General features: G+C 40.2%; 1 protein-coding gene across 2 annotated transcripts; it reads right to left on the bottom strand.

Moving 5' to 3' along the window:
- Positions 1 to 1,000: 1,000 nt before the first annotated feature.
- LOC140629662 (nebulin-like) lies at positions 1,001 to 18,072 on the bottom strand. Of its 2 annotated transcripts, none has more exons than XM_072819186.1 (10): positions 17,405 to 18,072; positions 15,743 to 15,847; positions 14,846 to 15,180; positions 11,736 to 11,933; positions 9,334 to 9,441; positions 6,501 to 6,605; positions 6,305 to 6,413; positions 4,519 to 4,830; positions 4,209 to 4,415; positions 1,001 to 1,173 (listed from the first exon to the last, which is right to left on the bottom strand). In XM_072819186.1, the coding sequence occupies exons 4-7, from the start codon at positions 11,874 to 11,876 to the stop codon at positions 6,366 to 6,368; spliced, it is 402 nt and encodes a 133-aa protein (XP_072675287.1). In that variant the 5' UTR covers positions 11,877 to 11,933; positions 14,846 to 15,180; positions 15,743 to 15,847; positions 17,405 to 18,072; the 3' UTR covers positions 1,001 to 1,173; positions 4,209 to 4,415; positions 4,519 to 4,830; positions 6,305 to 6,365. The 2 variants fall into 2 exon arrangements, with proteins under 2 accessions (XP_072675287.1, XP_072675285.1); XM_072819184.1 differs by having other exon boundaries at positions 6,501 to 6,601.
- Between the last annotated feature and the right edge of the window lie 614 nt (positions 18,073 to 18,686).

Genomic DNA, 18,686 nt, shown 5'->3' with positions numbered 1-18,686 from the left:
TAATCTGGCCTACGAATCAGGGGAGAAAGTGGTTGTCAGATTTACGATAGCTCTACCAAGTGGGGTCAATGGAAAAGAATCACGGAATTTTGAAAAAATGACAGCTCCTCAAAACAGTATCTTGTGGAGAATTTCAACGTCATTAACTCGACATATTGTTTTCAATGTGGCAACATTTAGACAAGCACACATTTGATTAGTTTTTTAAAAGGCAATGCACCCACATTTCACCAAAAATGTTTACTCACATCACTGGCAATGTTTCTGGATGCTTTGGCTGCAGTGATGTGCAGCCTCACCTAGCGCATTGTTGCCCTTGGCTATTAAATCATGCCAGTCCCGTTTGTAGCAGACCGGAGGTATGAGGGAAAGAAGGAGGTCAGCATGCTGTACATGGATCAGCTGAAGTGAGTCCCCAATTGCTGGGACTGTTTCGTTCGTTTCCAGATATAAGCTAAAGGAATCTTCTACAGTACATTTTATTTTGGGAAGTCACATTAGCAAAACATTACACCTTGTGTAGCATGACATTACAGGATGCTGCACCAATTATACACCCAAACCTGGTTTGAGTACAGAGCAAAGCAGGATACTGAGAAACTGGAGTGGATCTGGAAGAGAGGAATAAAGGTTCTTTCTGGAAACCTTGGCGTGTGAGGACCAACTAGAGAAAATGAAGTTGTCCACTCTTATGGAAGGAAGGTCAAGGGAAGACCTGGTGGTTAGCTTTAGAAATTTCAGGTCTGCTGTAATAAAAGGATTTCATTCATTCTTATTTTTCTGCAGGATAATAACTCTCTCCACTTGCAAAATGAGGAAAACCAACTCGAAGTTTGAGAGGAATAGATGTTGGGCTCCACGTAAGGGAGAATGTCACATCCTTTTGGAATTATCCTGCCCTGGAAGAGGCCGACTTAAGAGGCAGAGAGCCATCGTCATGAGATAGGCTCCATCCAGTGTGTGTGTGGGAAACCAACCTAAATAGTTATCAAGGCCCCATCCTACTCTGAGATTCTATTACTGTACCACCTTGTCTGGGTTTCACACCCCATTGAAAACCCTACTTACGTCACTCATATTGTAAGCATTGCACTTGGCCTAGAGAAACAGAGGAAGATCAGGACTCATAGTGTATTTATGTTTCACATCTTCTCCTTTAGCTTTGTAGAAGATCTGCAATACGCAATCACAAAAATAACATGTATCACAGAGAGTACAAAAAAGAAAATGCTTAAAGTGAACACCAATAAAAAATAAATTAAAAAATAAAAAATAAAAAAAGGAGTATTTGGAATAAATCATGAAAGGAACTACAATGGAAAGGATGGAAACTGAGTGTGTGTGGGGGAAGTTAGAGAAAAATACAAATCATGAGAGACTCCAAACTCTACGAAACAAATAAAGGGTTGCCGATGGGGAGGTGGGTGGGGGGATGGGGTAACTGGGTAACAAGCATTAAGTAGGGCAGTGGTGAGATGAGCTCTGTATGTTATACCCTATGCTAACATATTGGATTTAAATAAAGTATGTTTTAAAATAAAAGAAAAAATATTCCAAAGGAAAAAGTTCTAGGTATACTAGAAGATGTCTTCAAATGTCTTTTGAAGTCATTTATCAGAAATCCTTCCAATGTTATGAGCCACTAAAATACTCTCAATAGCTTGTGTTTTCACACCCCACACACTGACCTCTTCCCACAAAACTCCCCAAAATCCTCAAAAATCAGCAATTAAAATTGTCATCTTACATTTGCCAAAGGGCAAACATTACTTTGCTGTTATCTTCTAAAAATAAAGTTGTTAAAAGCAAAATAAAATGCTTCAATTGTACACTTAAAGGAGTTATTCCCAGCACAGTCCCTCTACTACTTCTATTGTTAAAAATCAAAGGTATTCTCCTATTTTTAAAAAAGTCAAGCATTTTTGTCATTTTCAGAAAGACCTAAAAACTCGGTGTATTAAAATAGACAGAAAAGTAGAAAACAGTGATCTTTGATGGCTAGAGATGAATGGAAATCATTTCAAATGCAAAACCCTAATTTGAATAAATGGAGTTTACCAAAGTCAGAAAAGTCCAATCTTTGCTAGTGGAGTAAACCGGTCTTGTTTTTGTTTTGGGTTTTTGATTCTTAGAAAATGGCATTTAGAATGAGACTTTCACTTCTGCTAAAAAAAAAAAAAAACTTTCCAATTACAATTGTAGCACTAAAACCATATAATAATTTCCTCATGCTATGAGGGCGCTTCTACATAAACCCAGTGTACTTAAGAGGTTTACCATTTCATACTTACCCTATCTTATCCTTTTACAGATGTCAGGAAGACAGCTAGGTCCAGGATGTAGAACTTAGATTGTATCCTCCTCTTGGTAATAGAAAAGAAATTGCTTGATTTCTAAAATCTAAAATACAACTGGAACCACTAGATTTCCAGTCTCTTGACTGTCATTTATCACATAAACCTTTAAGCAGATTATCACATGTAAACTGTTGTCTATGTATCACAAAGTCTAAAGAGGCTGATATCTATTTGAATTCTCAAATCCTAAATAATTTCTTCTAGGCATCCAAGAGCTAACGTTATTCCCTCACTGCCTTTAGAAACCATAGCTAGGCATTCACAGAGTCTCACCGATTCTACCCTCTACACATCTCCTCTGCCATTGCTAGTGCTTTAGTTGAAGTCCAAAGGAGTCTTCTGCTAGGTTTCTGTAAGCGCTTTTAATCCATCTTCTTACCTCCATCTCTTCCCTCATCAATGCCATCTCAGCACTCTTGGTCAGAAGTATCTTTTAGAACACAGATCTGATAATCCAACTCCATGGATTACGATCTTCAACACCTCCCATTACCTACCCCACAATCTCCAGAGTATAAGCACACAAGATCCTCAATGATCACATAATAATCCCGAACCCTTCACCGTCCTTCCAGTTCATTAGCTCTTGTTGGTCATCATGATTTTTTCTTTCACCAGGAATGCACCCTTCCCTTATTTGCCAGGGAAGCCTTGGTGGGGGGTTACCCTCTTCTCTTGTACTTGGCACATACCTCTCCTGTAGCATTCACCTCTTGGTGTGGCAATGCTCTGGTTCCATCCATGCCTTTGTCTTACACTCTTATATCCTTGTCATCTCCTATCTATCTCACCACTCATCATCTATGGCGTCTTTATAGCATCAGCATATAATACAATGCCCGGCTCAGGGAAGGAGTTCAAAAACGTTCATTCAATGGATTAATAAATAAATGCTTTCCATGTCCCTTTAGTTCTTCTACACACTAAGCTTCCCTTTAGGTCTGACCTTAGCCAGGTCATACACATCGCTCATGGACAGCCAGGCAAATAACATACTAATCTCCAAGACCTAAGTTTTCTTTTTTTTTAATTTTTAATTTATTTATGATAGTCACAGAGAGAGAGAGAGAGAGAGAGAGAGAGAGGCAGAGACACAGGCAGAGGGAGAAGCAGGGTCCATGCACCGGGAGCCTGATGTGGGACTCGATCCTGGGTCTCCAGGATCACGCCCTGGGCCAAAGGCAGGCGCCAAACCGCTGCGCCACCCGGGGATCCCCAAGACCTAAGTTTTCAAAAGCCTCTATAATATTTGTGTATGATGAATTCTGAGAAGTAAAACCATATACGCATGTGAGTTATTTCCCTGTACTAGTATTTTATATACGAACAGCAAATATATGCAACTTAATATGGATCTGAAGGTGATGAGTTTGTTAAAGTGTCTGGAATTCAAGTTTAAATTTTGTGTGTGTATATACAGGTGTAGTACAAGAGTAGAACTTTTTCATCACAACAAATTTATCCCATAACACAGTATTTCAAAGGCAGCTAAAAAGGAAGATGTTATAAAAAGGAAGATAAATAGTAATATAGAAGAAAAAGAAAATGTTAGTGCCCAAACTAAAAATAATTGTTGTGGTTGTTCTTGTTTGTATTCCTAATGGAGCCCAATGCAGGGCTTGAACTCATGACTCTGGGATTAAGACCTGATCTGAGATAGCAAGAGTCTGACACTTAACCAACTCAGCCACTCAGTCAGGTGACCCCCAAACTAAAAATAATTGTAATTGTAATTTTAAAATACATGAAGTAAAAGGAAAATTAATGGCTCAGAAGAATTAAACTTTTGAGCTGCTATTTATTTTGTTGAAGCCTCCTCCCTCCATTCTTGGCCCCCTCTTTTGTACTTACATCACTGACTTGCTTTGTGTTCTGTTTTGCCTGGACCATAACTGGGGAGTCCACGGTGCTGGTAAATTTGAGGGTGTCTGGATGCTGCCTGTACTTCTTTTCATTCAGGGCATCACCTGCTTTCTTAACGTTTTCTACATCTAGACTGCCAATAGGTATCCAGCCTATGCGTTTCATCCAGGTGTTGTAGTCTTCCTTGCAGGCATTCTATTGCAAAGGGAAAAAAAAGGAGTAAGTGCCCCAAGCAGTGGGTTCTCATGCACTTTCTGACTTTAGGAGAGGATTATCCTGTGAAATAAGTGTCACTTACATTGCTCTGTACGTGCATCATGTTTTTAGACTACTCCAGGTCCATGGCATCAGGCAGATAGGTGTAATGATGGAGTGTATGCTTATAGTTGACATTGCTGGCAACATCCTGAGCTTTCTTGGCTACCACAACATTGAACACATCATGGGGTGTGTTGTATTTTGTTTTTGTCTTCTCATAGTCTTTTTTATACTCCCGGTCGGATTGTATCTTGACTACATTCATATAGTGAACCAGTTTAGGATCATCTTGGAGACTTTGGAAGCCAACCATTTTCCCTTTGGTGTTTTCATAATCTTTTTTGTATTGAACCTATTGGAAACAAAGTGGGTATATTTTAAAATGTAGTTATGAAGATTTTACTGATCAATAAGACTATGATTTAAAGCAATTGAGCTTCCCAGGAATTACTTCAACAACCAGTTAGATGTATTCATTTGTATATAGTTTGAAATGTAGCCTGGTAAAATTAAAATGTTACTTAGAGCCCATTTAATTGTCTGTAGCTGCCTCAGCCACCTGAGAGAGATTGGGGTGGGGAACGTTTCCATAATTCATGTCAGAGACAAGGTAGTAAGTTCCTTTCTACTTATACACTGGTAGAGACAAATGAAAAGATAAACATTCTGCAATCATTACCAGTTATATTGTGCTGCTCCAGGAGACCCCTCCCCAAATAGCTGGCTATCTTAGTTGTAGTAGAATTTTAATGAGTATTTGGATATTCAAAGGAAGACCCAGAGCCAGTTGTGTGTAAACATGAATTGGATCTAAATTATAAAGTGAGAAGAACTGAACTTGCTTGGGGAGATCTGGGAAGAAGCATGGGAAACTGAGAAGCAGAGATGTGAAGGAAAGCTAATGTGTGTGTTGGGGTGGGGAGGAGCTGGAAGAGTGCACCCAGAGAAAAAGGGAATGGGTATCATCAGCGCTTTGATGATACCAGTATTTATTACTCAATTGTAACTTATTTACATCGGCGCAATGTCAACTTCATTTCAAACCATCGATGAGGTTGTGCTTGGGACTTGGGTTCGGGGGACTAAAAGATGGTTCTGGACTGCTGTGTTCCATCTCTGGACCATGCAGACCAGAAAAAAGTGAACCCAGGGCAGGAGAGTCCAGGTGAGCATGAGCAAAACCACTGTGTACAAAGTAGGAGCCAGAGGTAATGGAAAGACAAACCTCAGAATATCTGCATTGAGCAGGAGGAAGGGTATCCTACTTCCTAGAGGTTAGCTGGTAGGGGTTTGAGTCAATTTGATTTGAATCTCAAAGAGGAAAGTAACTAGTTCATAGTTACAAGTATGATAAGGAAAAGAAAAAAGACAAAATTTTTAACTTTCATGGAGCCTAATGACTGCTATGGACCTTGGAGCCAATTAATCCATCTCTGGAAGCAATTAATTAAAAAGAAATAAGGGAAAGAGGGAATCCATGTAAATTAAGAAAATTTTGAGACAAAAATCTTACCCCCAGGAGGTGATTAGGACTTAAATAGTGACTGATTTGTTTACTTCCATGAGGAGAATAATGTGAATTTGTACAAAAATGCAGAGGAGACCTTAAACTTAGAGTGTTGCACTAGAACAGGTTAGTAAAGGTTCTACAAATCCTTACTGCCAGGAAAATTCAGACCTTTTTAGGGAACTTTCTTTTCTAAATAGTTTTCAACAGGACTCACTTCGTGCTGGGGACAGCAGACACGGCAACTTCTGCATAACGAATCCACCCCACCCATACTTCCTAGTTACAACACACCAGTGACCCCACCACCGGCACTTACCTCACTTGCTGCCTGCCAGGCAGCTTTGGAGGCTCTGATGGGAATCGTGTCCGTTCTCAGGTCATAGCCCTTCTTGCTCAAATCTTTCAAGCCTGTTTTTGTACATATTCTGAAAGAAAAAAGTCCCTTGCATATAACTGAGGCCACATTTAGAAAGGCCTTCACACGCAATCAGCAGCTGAGCTCACGTGCATACCTCATTGATACTGTAGGCATTAACTTTAGCCTGGATGAACTGGGGCAGGTCGGCTGGCAGGTTGTACTTGTGAAGAAGTTCTTCTCCTCTGGCTTTGTATGCTACCTTGAGAGATGAAAAGAAATGCATGAACAAAACAAAGGGGATCCCTGGGTGGCGCAGCGGTTTAGTGCCTGCCTTTGGCCCAGGGCGCGATCCTGGAGACCCGGGATCGAATCCCACGTCGGGCTCCCGGTGCATGGAGCCTGCTTCTCCCTCTGCCTTTGTCTCTGCCTCTCTCTCTCTCTCTCTCTCTCTCTCTCTGATGTGACTATCATAAATAAATAAAAATTTAAAAAAAAGAAATGCATGAACAAAACAAAGGAGGGAAAAGGGTTTAATGACACAGGAAAATAATTTCAGAACAGATCACATTACACAGAGGTGCTTTTCTTGAAAGACGTTCTCTGGGTCACCTTCACATTCACCTGTGCAGATCTGTGGGCCTTCAAGGTCTCACATGCAATGCACAGAGTCCCATCCTAGTGCCCGTTCAGCCTTGGCAAAGGTCCCTTGGTATGTGCTAGGAACCTCTGAGCTTCGTGCGGTAGGGGCACCTCACAGAAGTTAGCCCCGGGAGAGGGCCTGATGAAAATGTTAACCTGCAGATACTTCCCTGAGCACCGAAAAGGCTAACTGGGTGGGATACACACACTATCTATCTTACACTTGGTGGGTGACTGATGGGACTTTGGGGTGGTTTTTACTCTACATGATTTTTGTCTTAGCTCTGACTTACAACGTAGCTCCTCCAGAAGGTGTGCCGCATACATTCATTTTCTTGGTCTTTCCTAAAAATAGGCTTATAGTGAGTCTTGTCATCAAGAGAAGCCCCTGACCTTCAGTGTTAAATGGCTGGAAGGACGGTCAGCATAGCATCCATAACACCCTGAAGACGTGACGTAGGTGTGCCTTATTAGTGAAAAGCTGGGAGAGTTACAGAATTGCTCATGGAACTGAGTCTCTTTGGTTTGCAGAATAACCACAGGTGATCAGCACGTTTAGAACCAAATGTATTTGTTTCCGTTATTAAACTACAGATAGAATTAGCACTCATATCACTTCTTTGGGCCTGGTTGATTTTGGACTGTACTATAATCGGAGCATCCTCAATCGAAGTAAAATTGAGAGCGTCTGGATGTTGGCTGCATTTTTTCTGTTTGGTGAATTGAAACAAGATAAACAGCAATAATACTTTCACTTAAGGCTAATACATAAAAATCCTTGAGATTTATTTTGGAGGGACAAGGGTTTTTTTTTCCTGATTTAAAAATTTTTAGATACTAGCTTCTTGGTTGGCTTGGGGGAAAAGATGAATACAGTACAAGAGATGATGTTCCAAAAATTGGCTCAATTTTGGATGGTCTGGGGCATTACAGACCAAGATAACTTTCAGGAACCAGGCTACCTCTTGCTTATGAAATGAAAAGAGGGTACTCTTAGCTAAACAGAACCCAGAAACACCACAAAGTTTTCTAAAGTATCAGAAAAGCATGCAAGGAAATTTGGAGTGTCTTTTGTGTGACACTAACAGGCTCTCAGATTCCTGTCAGTTGAACAGAGGTAACGCAGCTCTTTGGTTGAGGGAGGAGGAACTGGGGAATTAGGCAATGGCTAGGGGTTCCTATAAGAAAGGGAGAACTTCTGCTCTGCAGCCTCCATGTGACTAGTCCACAGCTTGTCACTAAAGTACTGAGGAGCTAGCTACAGGAGAGAAGAGAGTGGAAGGTGTTCCGACGGGACCTTCTAGCTACATTCCTAGATTTTCCTCCCTCTAGTCTCCCACTCTTCTTCCCTTGTGCATCTTCTACATCCCACTTCTGTGTATGAAGTGGCATCACTCAGCTTTAGACATCTAAAAACCACCAACTCAGAGGAACTTTTGTGAAAAATCGGAGGATATAAAATGTTGTTTCCTAAAAGCAAGCAAAAGCCCAGAACAACAGAAACAAGAACCTTCACTCAGTACCTCCGTCCCTCCTTTATGTAGGCTAACCTCCCTGATGTGTTCACCTGACAGCCATGGGAATGTGCCTCTGTCGGAGGGGAAGGGTCAGATCACCTGGCCATTTAGAGTGAAAGATCATCGCTGCTTTTTTCTTAGACTGAATAACAACTTATCTGGTACTTCAAAATGATCAAGAATAAGACACACGGTATAATAGTTAAAGGAAAATTTCTGTAGTATTCATTCTATGCATTATTCATAATTGCCAAAACTGGCAATTATGAATCCACATGTGTACCACTGGACAGCCAAAAATATAGCTATGCAAAGGAATACTACTCAATAATAATAAGGAATGAATTGTAGATATGTGCAGATATATAGATGAGCCTCTAAAGCATGGTGCTAAATGAAGGAAGTCTCCTACAAAAGAGATTTCTAGGAAAGTACAACTATAGGGACAAAAAGCAAGATCTCTGGTTGCCAGGCATTGCAGATGGGAGGGGGAGTTTTCAAGGAAACTTTCGCATACTAGCAGCATTTTAAAATTCAATTATAGTGATGACCATAAAAACTACATGAACTTATTAAAAATAGATGAATTTTGTGGCATGCAAATTATACTTTGATACAGTTGTCAAAAATATTTTTATCATGAATGGTTAATATAAAGGATTTTGATGATGTAAAACTTATCTGTCTGGATAATTCATGCATGTGGTAAGGGCTCTTTTCTCAGTAACAACCATGAGAGAATGAAGAGGGAAAAGAAGGTGATTCCACGGTTCTGGGGGCCTTAACACGGCACAATCCCAACCCCCTCTGTGGCACATGAGATGTCTTTACCTCATTTAGGGTGTCTGAAGCTCTCTTTGCCTTTCCCATTTCTAAGGATCCAAAAGGCACCCAGCCACAACCTTTCATCCAGCTGTTGTAGTCAGCCTTGTATTCAACCTAAAACACCAAGAGGAAGGTTACAGGTTTTTTGTTCAGCATCATCCTTATTCATGAAATCATTAACATTTTACCCAAAACAGTGTTAAGATTTCTGACCAGCTTCCTTACTTCATATATCCTAAGGTTTCTTTTTGTTTTTGTTTTTTAAGATTTTACTTATCTGAGAGAATGATGAGAGCACGCACATCAGTGGGGCAAAGGAAGAGAGAAAGAAACGCAAGCAGATCCCACATGGAGCACAGAGCCCAACACAGAGCTTAATCTCACACTCAGAGATCATGACCTGAGCCAAAATCAAGAGTCGGATCCTTAATTGACTGAGCCACCCAGATGCCCCACATTGAGATTATGTTAAGTATTTCCTTGGTGGGAGATTTTAACAGCCCTTAGGTTATCAGTGTTCTTCTAGCTGGCATGTAGTCCATCTCCTCCTTATTTCCAACTGAAAGGAAGTATGTGGAACTCTAATTCCAATATGGACAAATACTATATTTAAAGCTCTACTTCAAAGAATAAAAAAAAATTATATGTAGATAATCAAAGGTGAGGTGTTTGCTCCCTGGAACTCTAAGTATTATGTTTCTTTGGTCAAATTAGGACTGGTGGCCACATTGAAGGTAGGTAATTTTGCTCACCTTCTGAGAAGACTTGATAATGGTTATTCGTACTATAGGTTTGCACATGTTGCTCTTCATGTGTAATGGTTAACTTTGAGTGTCCCCATATCAGTTAACAATGCACTTTAAAATAGTTATGCTAGGGGCACCAGGGTGGCTCAGCTGGTTAAGCGTCTGCCTTTGGTTCAGGTTGTGATCCCCAGGTCCTGGGATTGAGCCCCATGTCGGGCTTCGCCCCACGTCGGGCTTCCTGCTCAGCAGGGAGTCTGCTTCTCTACCTCCCTCTGCCCCTCCTTGCTGCTCACTGTCTGCTTAAATAAATAGATAAATAAAGTATTTAAAAAATAAAATAGTTACAATCAATTTGCTTGTACAAGGCTCTTACTATTTGGAATTTTTCCTATTTTGGGGACACACTTGATGCCATTAAAGTAATAGGCCAGTCTTGGGGTGCTTGGGTGGCTCAGTTGCTTACACGTTCAACTCTTGATTTTGGTTCTGGTCATGATCTCACTGTTGTGGAATCAAGCCCCATGTCAGGCTCTGTGCTGGGTGTGCAGCCTGCTTGGGACTCTCTCTCACTCTCCCTTCTCCCCTCTTCCTCAGCCCTCCTCACACACACCCTATTCCCTCTCTCTAAAAGAATAAAATAAAACAGTAAAATAAAATAATAGACTACTCTTATTGTCTGGCTATATGTGGTATGTAAAACTTATATTTCTAGATACAAATTTCAAACCATTGTTCTTTAGTGTGGGCCTTTTAATTGGAATAAAAAATCAAGAAACTATTTGGTTCCTGCCTTTGAAAGGCTTACCATCTACTTGGGAGAAAGAAACATAGCAAAATTAAAAAAATAAATAACCACGCATGATACAGGATTGTTAGTGATGGAAATTTAAAATCGTTCAGGGGCTGTAGAAAAGAGTAGATTGGGTCCTCAAAAAGTTAAAAATAGAATTACCATGTGATCTAGCAAACCCATTTCTGAGTGTATACCCAGAAGAATGGAGAGCAGGCTCTCAAAGGAAATATTTGTCACCTACGTTTGTAGAAGCATTATTCAGAATAGCCAAAAAGATGGAAGAAACACAAACGTTCACTGATGGATAAAGGGACAAACAAAATGTGGTATACACATACAATGCGGTATTATTCAACCTCAAGAAGGAAGGAAATTATGATACATGCTACAACACGAATGAACTTTGAGGACATTTCATTAAGTGAAATAGGCCAGTAACAAGAAGACAAATACTGAATGACTCTACATATACATGGTCTACAGAGCAGCCCAGGTCAAGTACAAGGGTGGTTGCAGGAGCTAGGGAGAGGGGAAAAACAGGAAGATAACTGCTAGAGTTTCAGTTTTAGAAGATGAAAAGGTTTTGAAGATGAGTGCACAACAATGTGAATATAATTAGCTGCTACTCAACGGCACACTTGGTTGGTAGCTTTCCCGGAGGGATATAGTGATGAGTTCATGCTAGATCTAGGTCTAACTCTGAGGGGCATGCTCTCATCAAGCCACAAGGGTCATTTCCCCATTACATACTAGCTACATACAGAAGACAATGCCAACACCTCTGAGAATGGCCAAAAACACCATTCCACTTAAAGATTATTTCCTTTTCCACCTTAGAAAAACGGAAATGAGAAAATGTGATTACTCACATCACTCTGCAGTGCATAAGCCTCCTTGGCAAGATCCACGTTGATGCTATCGGGTGGGTAGCTGCAATTGTGTAAGATGTGCTTATAGTCCATAGCACTGGCAATTTCCTGAGATTTCTTAGCTCGAGTAACTTGGAGCATATCAAGAGGTGTCCTGTAGATAGTCTTTGACTTCTCATAGTCTTTACGATATTCACGCTGTGAATAGGAATTTTCCATTTATTACCATAAATCCTCAATGGAATTTCCGGACAAGCACAGAAATCTCTCATAAACAACAGACACGAGTTAGAGAAACACATTCAAACGTGCGAGTAGTTTTTTTTTTTTCCTAAAATTTGTTCATCTGTTACACATTATTGAACCCTTTCCCTCCAAAAACCTCAGACGTGGACATATGTTATCAAATCTACTTTTAGATCAAAGAGCAACTGTCAGACAACAGGAGGGGGCCACAGTTTCTACTTCAGGAAGGCATTTTATTTTAACACAGGGTTTTTTCAAGACCATTAAGAAGCATTATTTTTACCAAAGTAATCTAATCTTTTAATTGTGTTCCAATAAAGAAGTACTTTTTTAATTGATGAAGACTATAGAACAATCATTTCATGCTTCTAATTTCATAAAACGACCACTTCATGAATAAAGCTGTCCACTTGACTACTTGGCTTTTCTAACAGCATGTTTAAGTGGTCACTGAGTTTTTCAACCTGACTATTCTACTTTTGACAGTAGATAAGCTCCACTGAGAATCCCAAAGGTTCTTTTTTTACCAAGTTTAATTTTGGTAACAATTTAAAAGCAGCTTCAGATTGCAGCAGTAATAAGACCTCAAAGGAGAAAAGTTTGTGACACTGAACCATTCAAGTAACCTTGGCACTTATTACAGTGTTCTCATAAACCAAATGTCTTGACTGGGCCTCAGAAGGCACTTTCACTGGCTGGTTTTCCGGAATGTTAGACAGGGTGCTAATTAGGTCAAGGGGTCAAGGTCCCAGCTTCATCATGCCCACTCAACCAATTACCTTAACAGAGAGAAAAATTCTACCCCAGTGCCTGTAGGAAAATTCTAAACCCTTATATCTCCCCATAATCACATAAGCATTAAAGACGGTGACCCAAGCTAGCAAGTAGACATGTGCCTTATGAATCTTCTGTAGAAATTCCTGTTGCAAACAATCTGATCATTTAGCTCCCTTAGGGAATGTGATCTTCCTCCTAAATACTTTGTGGGCAATCACCCTCACTGAATAAACATCACTTAATTGTAAAATCTAGCCTTTGGTTTACGAAAATAAAATATGGAAACTTTCTGATCGTATGTAAGAACATTGAAAAAATAGTTTGTCTTTATTAGAAATAAGCTGATGGGGTGCCTATTGGTGCAGTTGGTTGAGAGTCTGACTATAGGTTCAGCTCAGGTCATGATTTTGGGGTTGTGGGACTGAGCCCCACGTTGGGCTCCACGCTGAATGTGGAGTCCACTTGAGTTTTTCTCTCCTTCTCCTTCTGCCCCTCCCGCTCATGCTCTCTCCTTCCTTCTCTAAAATAAATAAGTCAATCTTTAATGAATAAACAAACAAACTGATAAAGTAATGTTGCCACAGCATTGGTGTGTGGAAGTGTTTTTGACTAAACCATTTGATTCTTTTGTTCATGTTTATACCAGTTCATACATATCTGTACAATGTTGTCAAAGGTCCAAATGGCTTTAAAAGATTCTCTTAATTTTTTAAAATTATTTATTCATGAGAGACAGAGAGAGAGAGAGAGAGAGAGAGAGAGAGAAAGGGAGAGAGACAGGCAGGGACACAGGAGGAGGGAGAAGCAGGCCCCATGCCGGGAGCCCGACGCGGGACTCGATCCCGGGACTCCAGGATCACGCCCTGGGCCAAAGACAGGCGCCAAACCACCAAGCCACCCAGGCATCCCCTAAAAGATTCTCTTTAAAAGCCATGCATGTTCTATACCTGTAGCTTAGCTCTTAGCCTGGATGTATATGAAAATGATTCATCATTGACTAGCTCTTTTGGTTACCAGTATCAATCAATTAACAAGTATTTACCGAAGATACTACGTGCTTCGTGTTCTAATGGGTACTGTGATAGGATAAAGACATGTTCTGTCAACAGACAGATATGAAACCTTCTGAACTGAGAAAGGATAAGGAGCTACTAAAAAACATAATATGATGTATGTGATCACTATATACAGATATAAATCAGCGTGAAGTTATTAGAGAAAACTACTGACTACGGGATGCTTTAAACTGCCATAGGACTACACAGCACATGCAAAATGAATTAATGAAGATATAGATCATTATATGAATACATGGTTGAAATGAAAGTAAAGGATACAAACATCCTTCTATTTAATTTTGAAAAAATAATATTTGCAAGCTATGCTGAACACTCTTACCACTCTTTAAGGAATTCTCTAATCATTTTTTAAACACAGCATATACTGTGATTTGCAATAGATCTTTCCCCTCTCTAGTAAGAACTTTACCCAAAAGATGAGACTTGGCCCATAGACAAGCTGTAGGGAATTTATATTCTCTGAAATTCAGACAAAAGGCAGGAAGAAAAAGTTCAATTTTCTAGACGAGTGATCAAGTCTTTAATCAGAGGCTCAAAGGAGCCTATAATCAATGGAGTATTTTTCTTGAACCTATACCAGTACTAATTACTAAAGTCAATAAAAAACAATGATAATTAACAATAAGATTTTTATCTCTGACTCATGGTTTTCTTCCACTATAAAGACAGTTTCAAAATCATCATTTAAAGTTTATTTTTCAATCAGAAGAAAATATGAAACCATCTAGTGATGTTTTCAGGAAGTTTTGAGAATTAAAATCACTTCGTTACCGATTGCAATATTGAGAATTAAAATCAATATTCTATTACATATTGAAACAAACGGTTTTCAAACTGAAATAGAATCAAGTAATCAGAAATACCTCTCCCCAAAGGTACAAGAATCTGGGAAACCATTCTACTTCTAATGTTCATTCCCAGCAGTCTGTTGTGAACATGATAGAGCCCATGGATATGGAATCCTTTTACGTGCTACCAACCCCTTGGGCATATTAAGAGGGACGTCACCTTGAAAGCAAGATAGATCTACAAAGACATCACTCTGGTTTTTTGGCTCTCTTCAAAGAATGCAGCATCTTGGGATCATCATTAATGCTCAGGGCTCCAATCATCTTTCCTTTGCTTTTATCATAGTCTTTCTTGTACATCACCTATGAAAACATCACACATGCCAGATCCCACCCATCAGGCAGCGTCACTGGGGTCCCCTGCCCGGGTGCCCAGGCCATACTCTCATCCCTGGCGATCCTGCTGTTGGCTTCGGCTGCCAGCAGGGGGATGGCGTCCACTTTCATGTCAAACTGCTTTGCTTTGCTCTTCTCCCAGTCATGTTTATAGATATTCTGAACAGGAGGTTTCAGCAGAAAAATGGTTAGAACAACATCTAACTCAGAATCATTCAGTAACAATAAGAAACAGACTGAAAATTTCTACATGTAGACTCTTTTCACCTTCAAACACTATACTTCCCAAATGATAGTATAATTATTCATAAGCCTGTCATCTTGCTTCTCCCCTCCCACCACATAAGGATAATACGCTTTCTTAATATCCTATGAACTCTCTAAAGTTTCGGCTATGCCGATGTATAAAGGACGATGTAGAAAGACAACCACTTAGAGAAAGTGAAATGGGACATTCACAGGAGCTTGCCAATGCTACAGAGATTAGCTGAGGGTAATTAAGAGGATGTTTCTGATGGTAACAGAAAATGTGGAAAATGAATTAGAAGAGCAAAGTAAGAGCCTTCTGAGCAGTTCAGCCTTAAAAGCTCCACTTATACTCTGGAAACAATTGCCACCATTGTTTAATTGCATAACTCCTAATCTGGTCTTTTTAAATACCCATAACATTTCCCCTTCACGTGGGCACATAATGGTAGATTTCTGTAGCTTTGATACTTACATCACTTAAGTTATAGGCATTGACTCTGTGCTGGATAAACTGTGGAGCATCTGCTGGTACGCTGCACTTGAACTTCTCACTTTCACGTTTTGCTTTGTAATTCAGCTGGAAAACAGAAGATATCCAAACAGTTCAGGGTCAGGATTTCCTTGAGGGCATGTGGGAGAGTGTATATAAATGACTGAATTACTTCTATACTTCTACCCTTTTCTGAAACACGCCTCAAAGTGATGGTATATCCATCCAGTCAAAGTCTGTTACAAGGCCTAGACTCTGACTCCCTCTTTCAGGATTGTGGTGTAATCCAGTTTGGGTTGTCATTTTTATAAACGCTATCACAATGTATGTGTGGGAAACTCATTGATGGATCTAAACTTTTAGGCTGTGACTTCAGGACACGGACACTGAAAGTCTATTAAATTCTATGATCAGAGAAATAACAAAAATAGAAATAATCCTAAATAACTAAAATCCTAGTACAGTCAAAAAGATACATATATTCTGATTATTAAAAATGTAAAGTACAGCACTGTATTTAAAAAACTTAAAGCTGACATAGGTGGAAGGAAGGGGATAGAGACAGAATGAGGCTGTTGAATTCTGGAGCTAAAGGCAAATGCACGATTGAACGTCAGCAATAACCACCTCGAGAACAGTGCCCGTGGCCGGTCCAGGCCAATGAGCAGATCATGCTGTGAGAAGACACTGCCTACAACACTCTGTCCCTCGTCAGCTTACCGAGTTCAGCTGGGCCAGTGATGTTGGTAACTGGCCAGCGTTTAGCTGTTCCTTCTTGTGGCATAAAATATTAATATGCTAGAAATGCCGCATGATGAACTGACAGGACTCCTGGGGTATAGCGATGTCATTCACTTCATTACCAACTGCAAATGAGCTGTGATACTAAAACACATTTTATCGTAGGACAGGATGTATTTTCCTTCCTGAGAAGGTTGTGCCGCTCTTAGCTGCTGGCACCGTGCAGCCCAAAGTGTGGTCTAGCAGCAGCAGCATGGGCATCGCTGAGGAGCTTGAGAGAGAGTCAGCATCTCTCTCCAGACCAACTGAATCAGAATCTGTACTCTAACCAGGTCGCTGGGTGACCCACACGAGTGTGACCGAGAAGCACTGCTGCTCTTCCCCGATCTTCACCCGGCTGGACCGTTCTGCTTTAGATCACCCTTGACCACCCTCTCTCTCTCTCTCTCTCACCATTCTGTTTGAATTCTGTATCGGTATCCTGTATTCATTTTCTTATTACTACCTGATGTCTTTCTTGTTTCTGCACTCTTCGTATCTTTTTGTATTGCCTTTGTCAGCAAACTCACAATGGGAAATGCTTGCCTTGTTACCTACACAAATACATGCTTTTGTTGTTTTCAAATTCATGAAATTTAGTATGCATTATTTTGGGTGTGTGTCAGATCCCAATGGGCAAATTCCCCACTAAAAATTGGTGACTTATTGAAGAAATATTATTTTTAGTATCGTCTAATACCACTTTTCCCAAGGCTGCAATTCAGTCAAGCAGCTTCATTTGCATCTTATTAAATCTTGAAAAATGACAGTGTTGGGTAGATAGATGAGCCCGCGAAAATGCTTATGTTTCAAATAAACACAGCATTCCAGGTCATCCACACTTGCACAAATCAAGGCACTTACATCGCTAAGCTGTTTCGTGTTGAGTTGGGCTTGCAACAGTACAGGAGTGTCGGTGACGGCCGTGAATTTGGTCTTATCTGGATGAACTTTCCACGTATGCTAGAAAAGATGTTCTTTAATAAAATATCATAATAACGGATCTTTATATTCTTGTTTATATACATACTACATATAAAGAGTTTCCAGTTAAAAATAGAATTTATTTTCTGAAAACTTGGTTGATATGTTGTCACTTCTCTCTCTCAATCTCCATCCCCTGATGTTGCCTCTAAATTGGTCTCCCCGCCACAATTCAGCAACCAGATTAATCTTCCTCCGGCTGACACCTTACAACAGCCCTCCATATGACTTGACCTAAACTGTGCTGTGGCTGATGAGCCCTACCCTACAGAATCTGCCCACCCCCATCCCCTACCATTTCACTTCTTCCCACTGTCTCCGTCTCCAGAACGCTTCTGCTACTTCATCTTTGCAATTCCTTAAGTGCCCAGCTCTTCTCTCCTTAGACCGTTCTTCCAGTTAGTTGCTCTCACCTTGATCTTGGCAGGACTGCACATTCCTGCCTTAGAACTCTCTCAGAGCACCCAGCCTATGGAGCCCATCCAGTCTCACTCCCACTTCATCCTATTTCAATCCTATAGCATCATTCTTCATAGGTTGTATTATCATTGTCTAGTACCGTCCTTCTTTATACGTTTTTTGTTATCTATTTATCCCTCTCAAATGCATGCTCCCCCAGAGGCAGCCCACCTTGTTCCCTTTTCTTTCTCAGCATCAAGGACAGTGCCTGACATAAGCTAGCTCCTCGTGTAAATTTGTGAAATGAATGAACACCCCTCTCTCACAAATCTATCTTACCTTTCCCTCCACTAAGCCACGTGTACATAAACTACTGAAAGTAAAGCTTTATTAAGACCACAAACTATTCTGTAACAGATCGGTTTCTTCACAATAATTTTTGTGCTCCCCAGTTCCACCCCAAATTTAAAATTTAACATCTGCTAACCACTAGGCATTAGCATGTAAACTCCTGCTGAGTTCACCACTAGATGGCACAGGAATCCCAAACCCCATTTGGAGAACTCTGGGCAGCTGACTTCTGTCTTTACACTGGTCTAGCTTCGTGATTGCTTCATATTCTTGTGTGATTTTCTGAGGGAAAAAGCATTTCCCTTATTTTCTTCATACCTGGCTTTGTAATTTTTCTATAATGAGAAAGAACTAAAATAGATCATGACTGTTATTACCCCCAAAGAATGTCATCGAGAGACAGGAACAATGG

Source organism: Canis lupus, assembly GCF_048164855.1.
Source record: "Canis lupus baileyi chromosome 27 unlocalized genomic scaffold, mCanLup2.hap1 SUPER_27_unloc_6, whole genome shotgun sequence".
NCBI lineage: Eukaryota > Metazoa > Chordata > Mammalia > Carnivora > Canidae > Canis > Canis lupus.
This window is presented reverse-complemented; position numbering and strand designations above follow the sequence as displayed.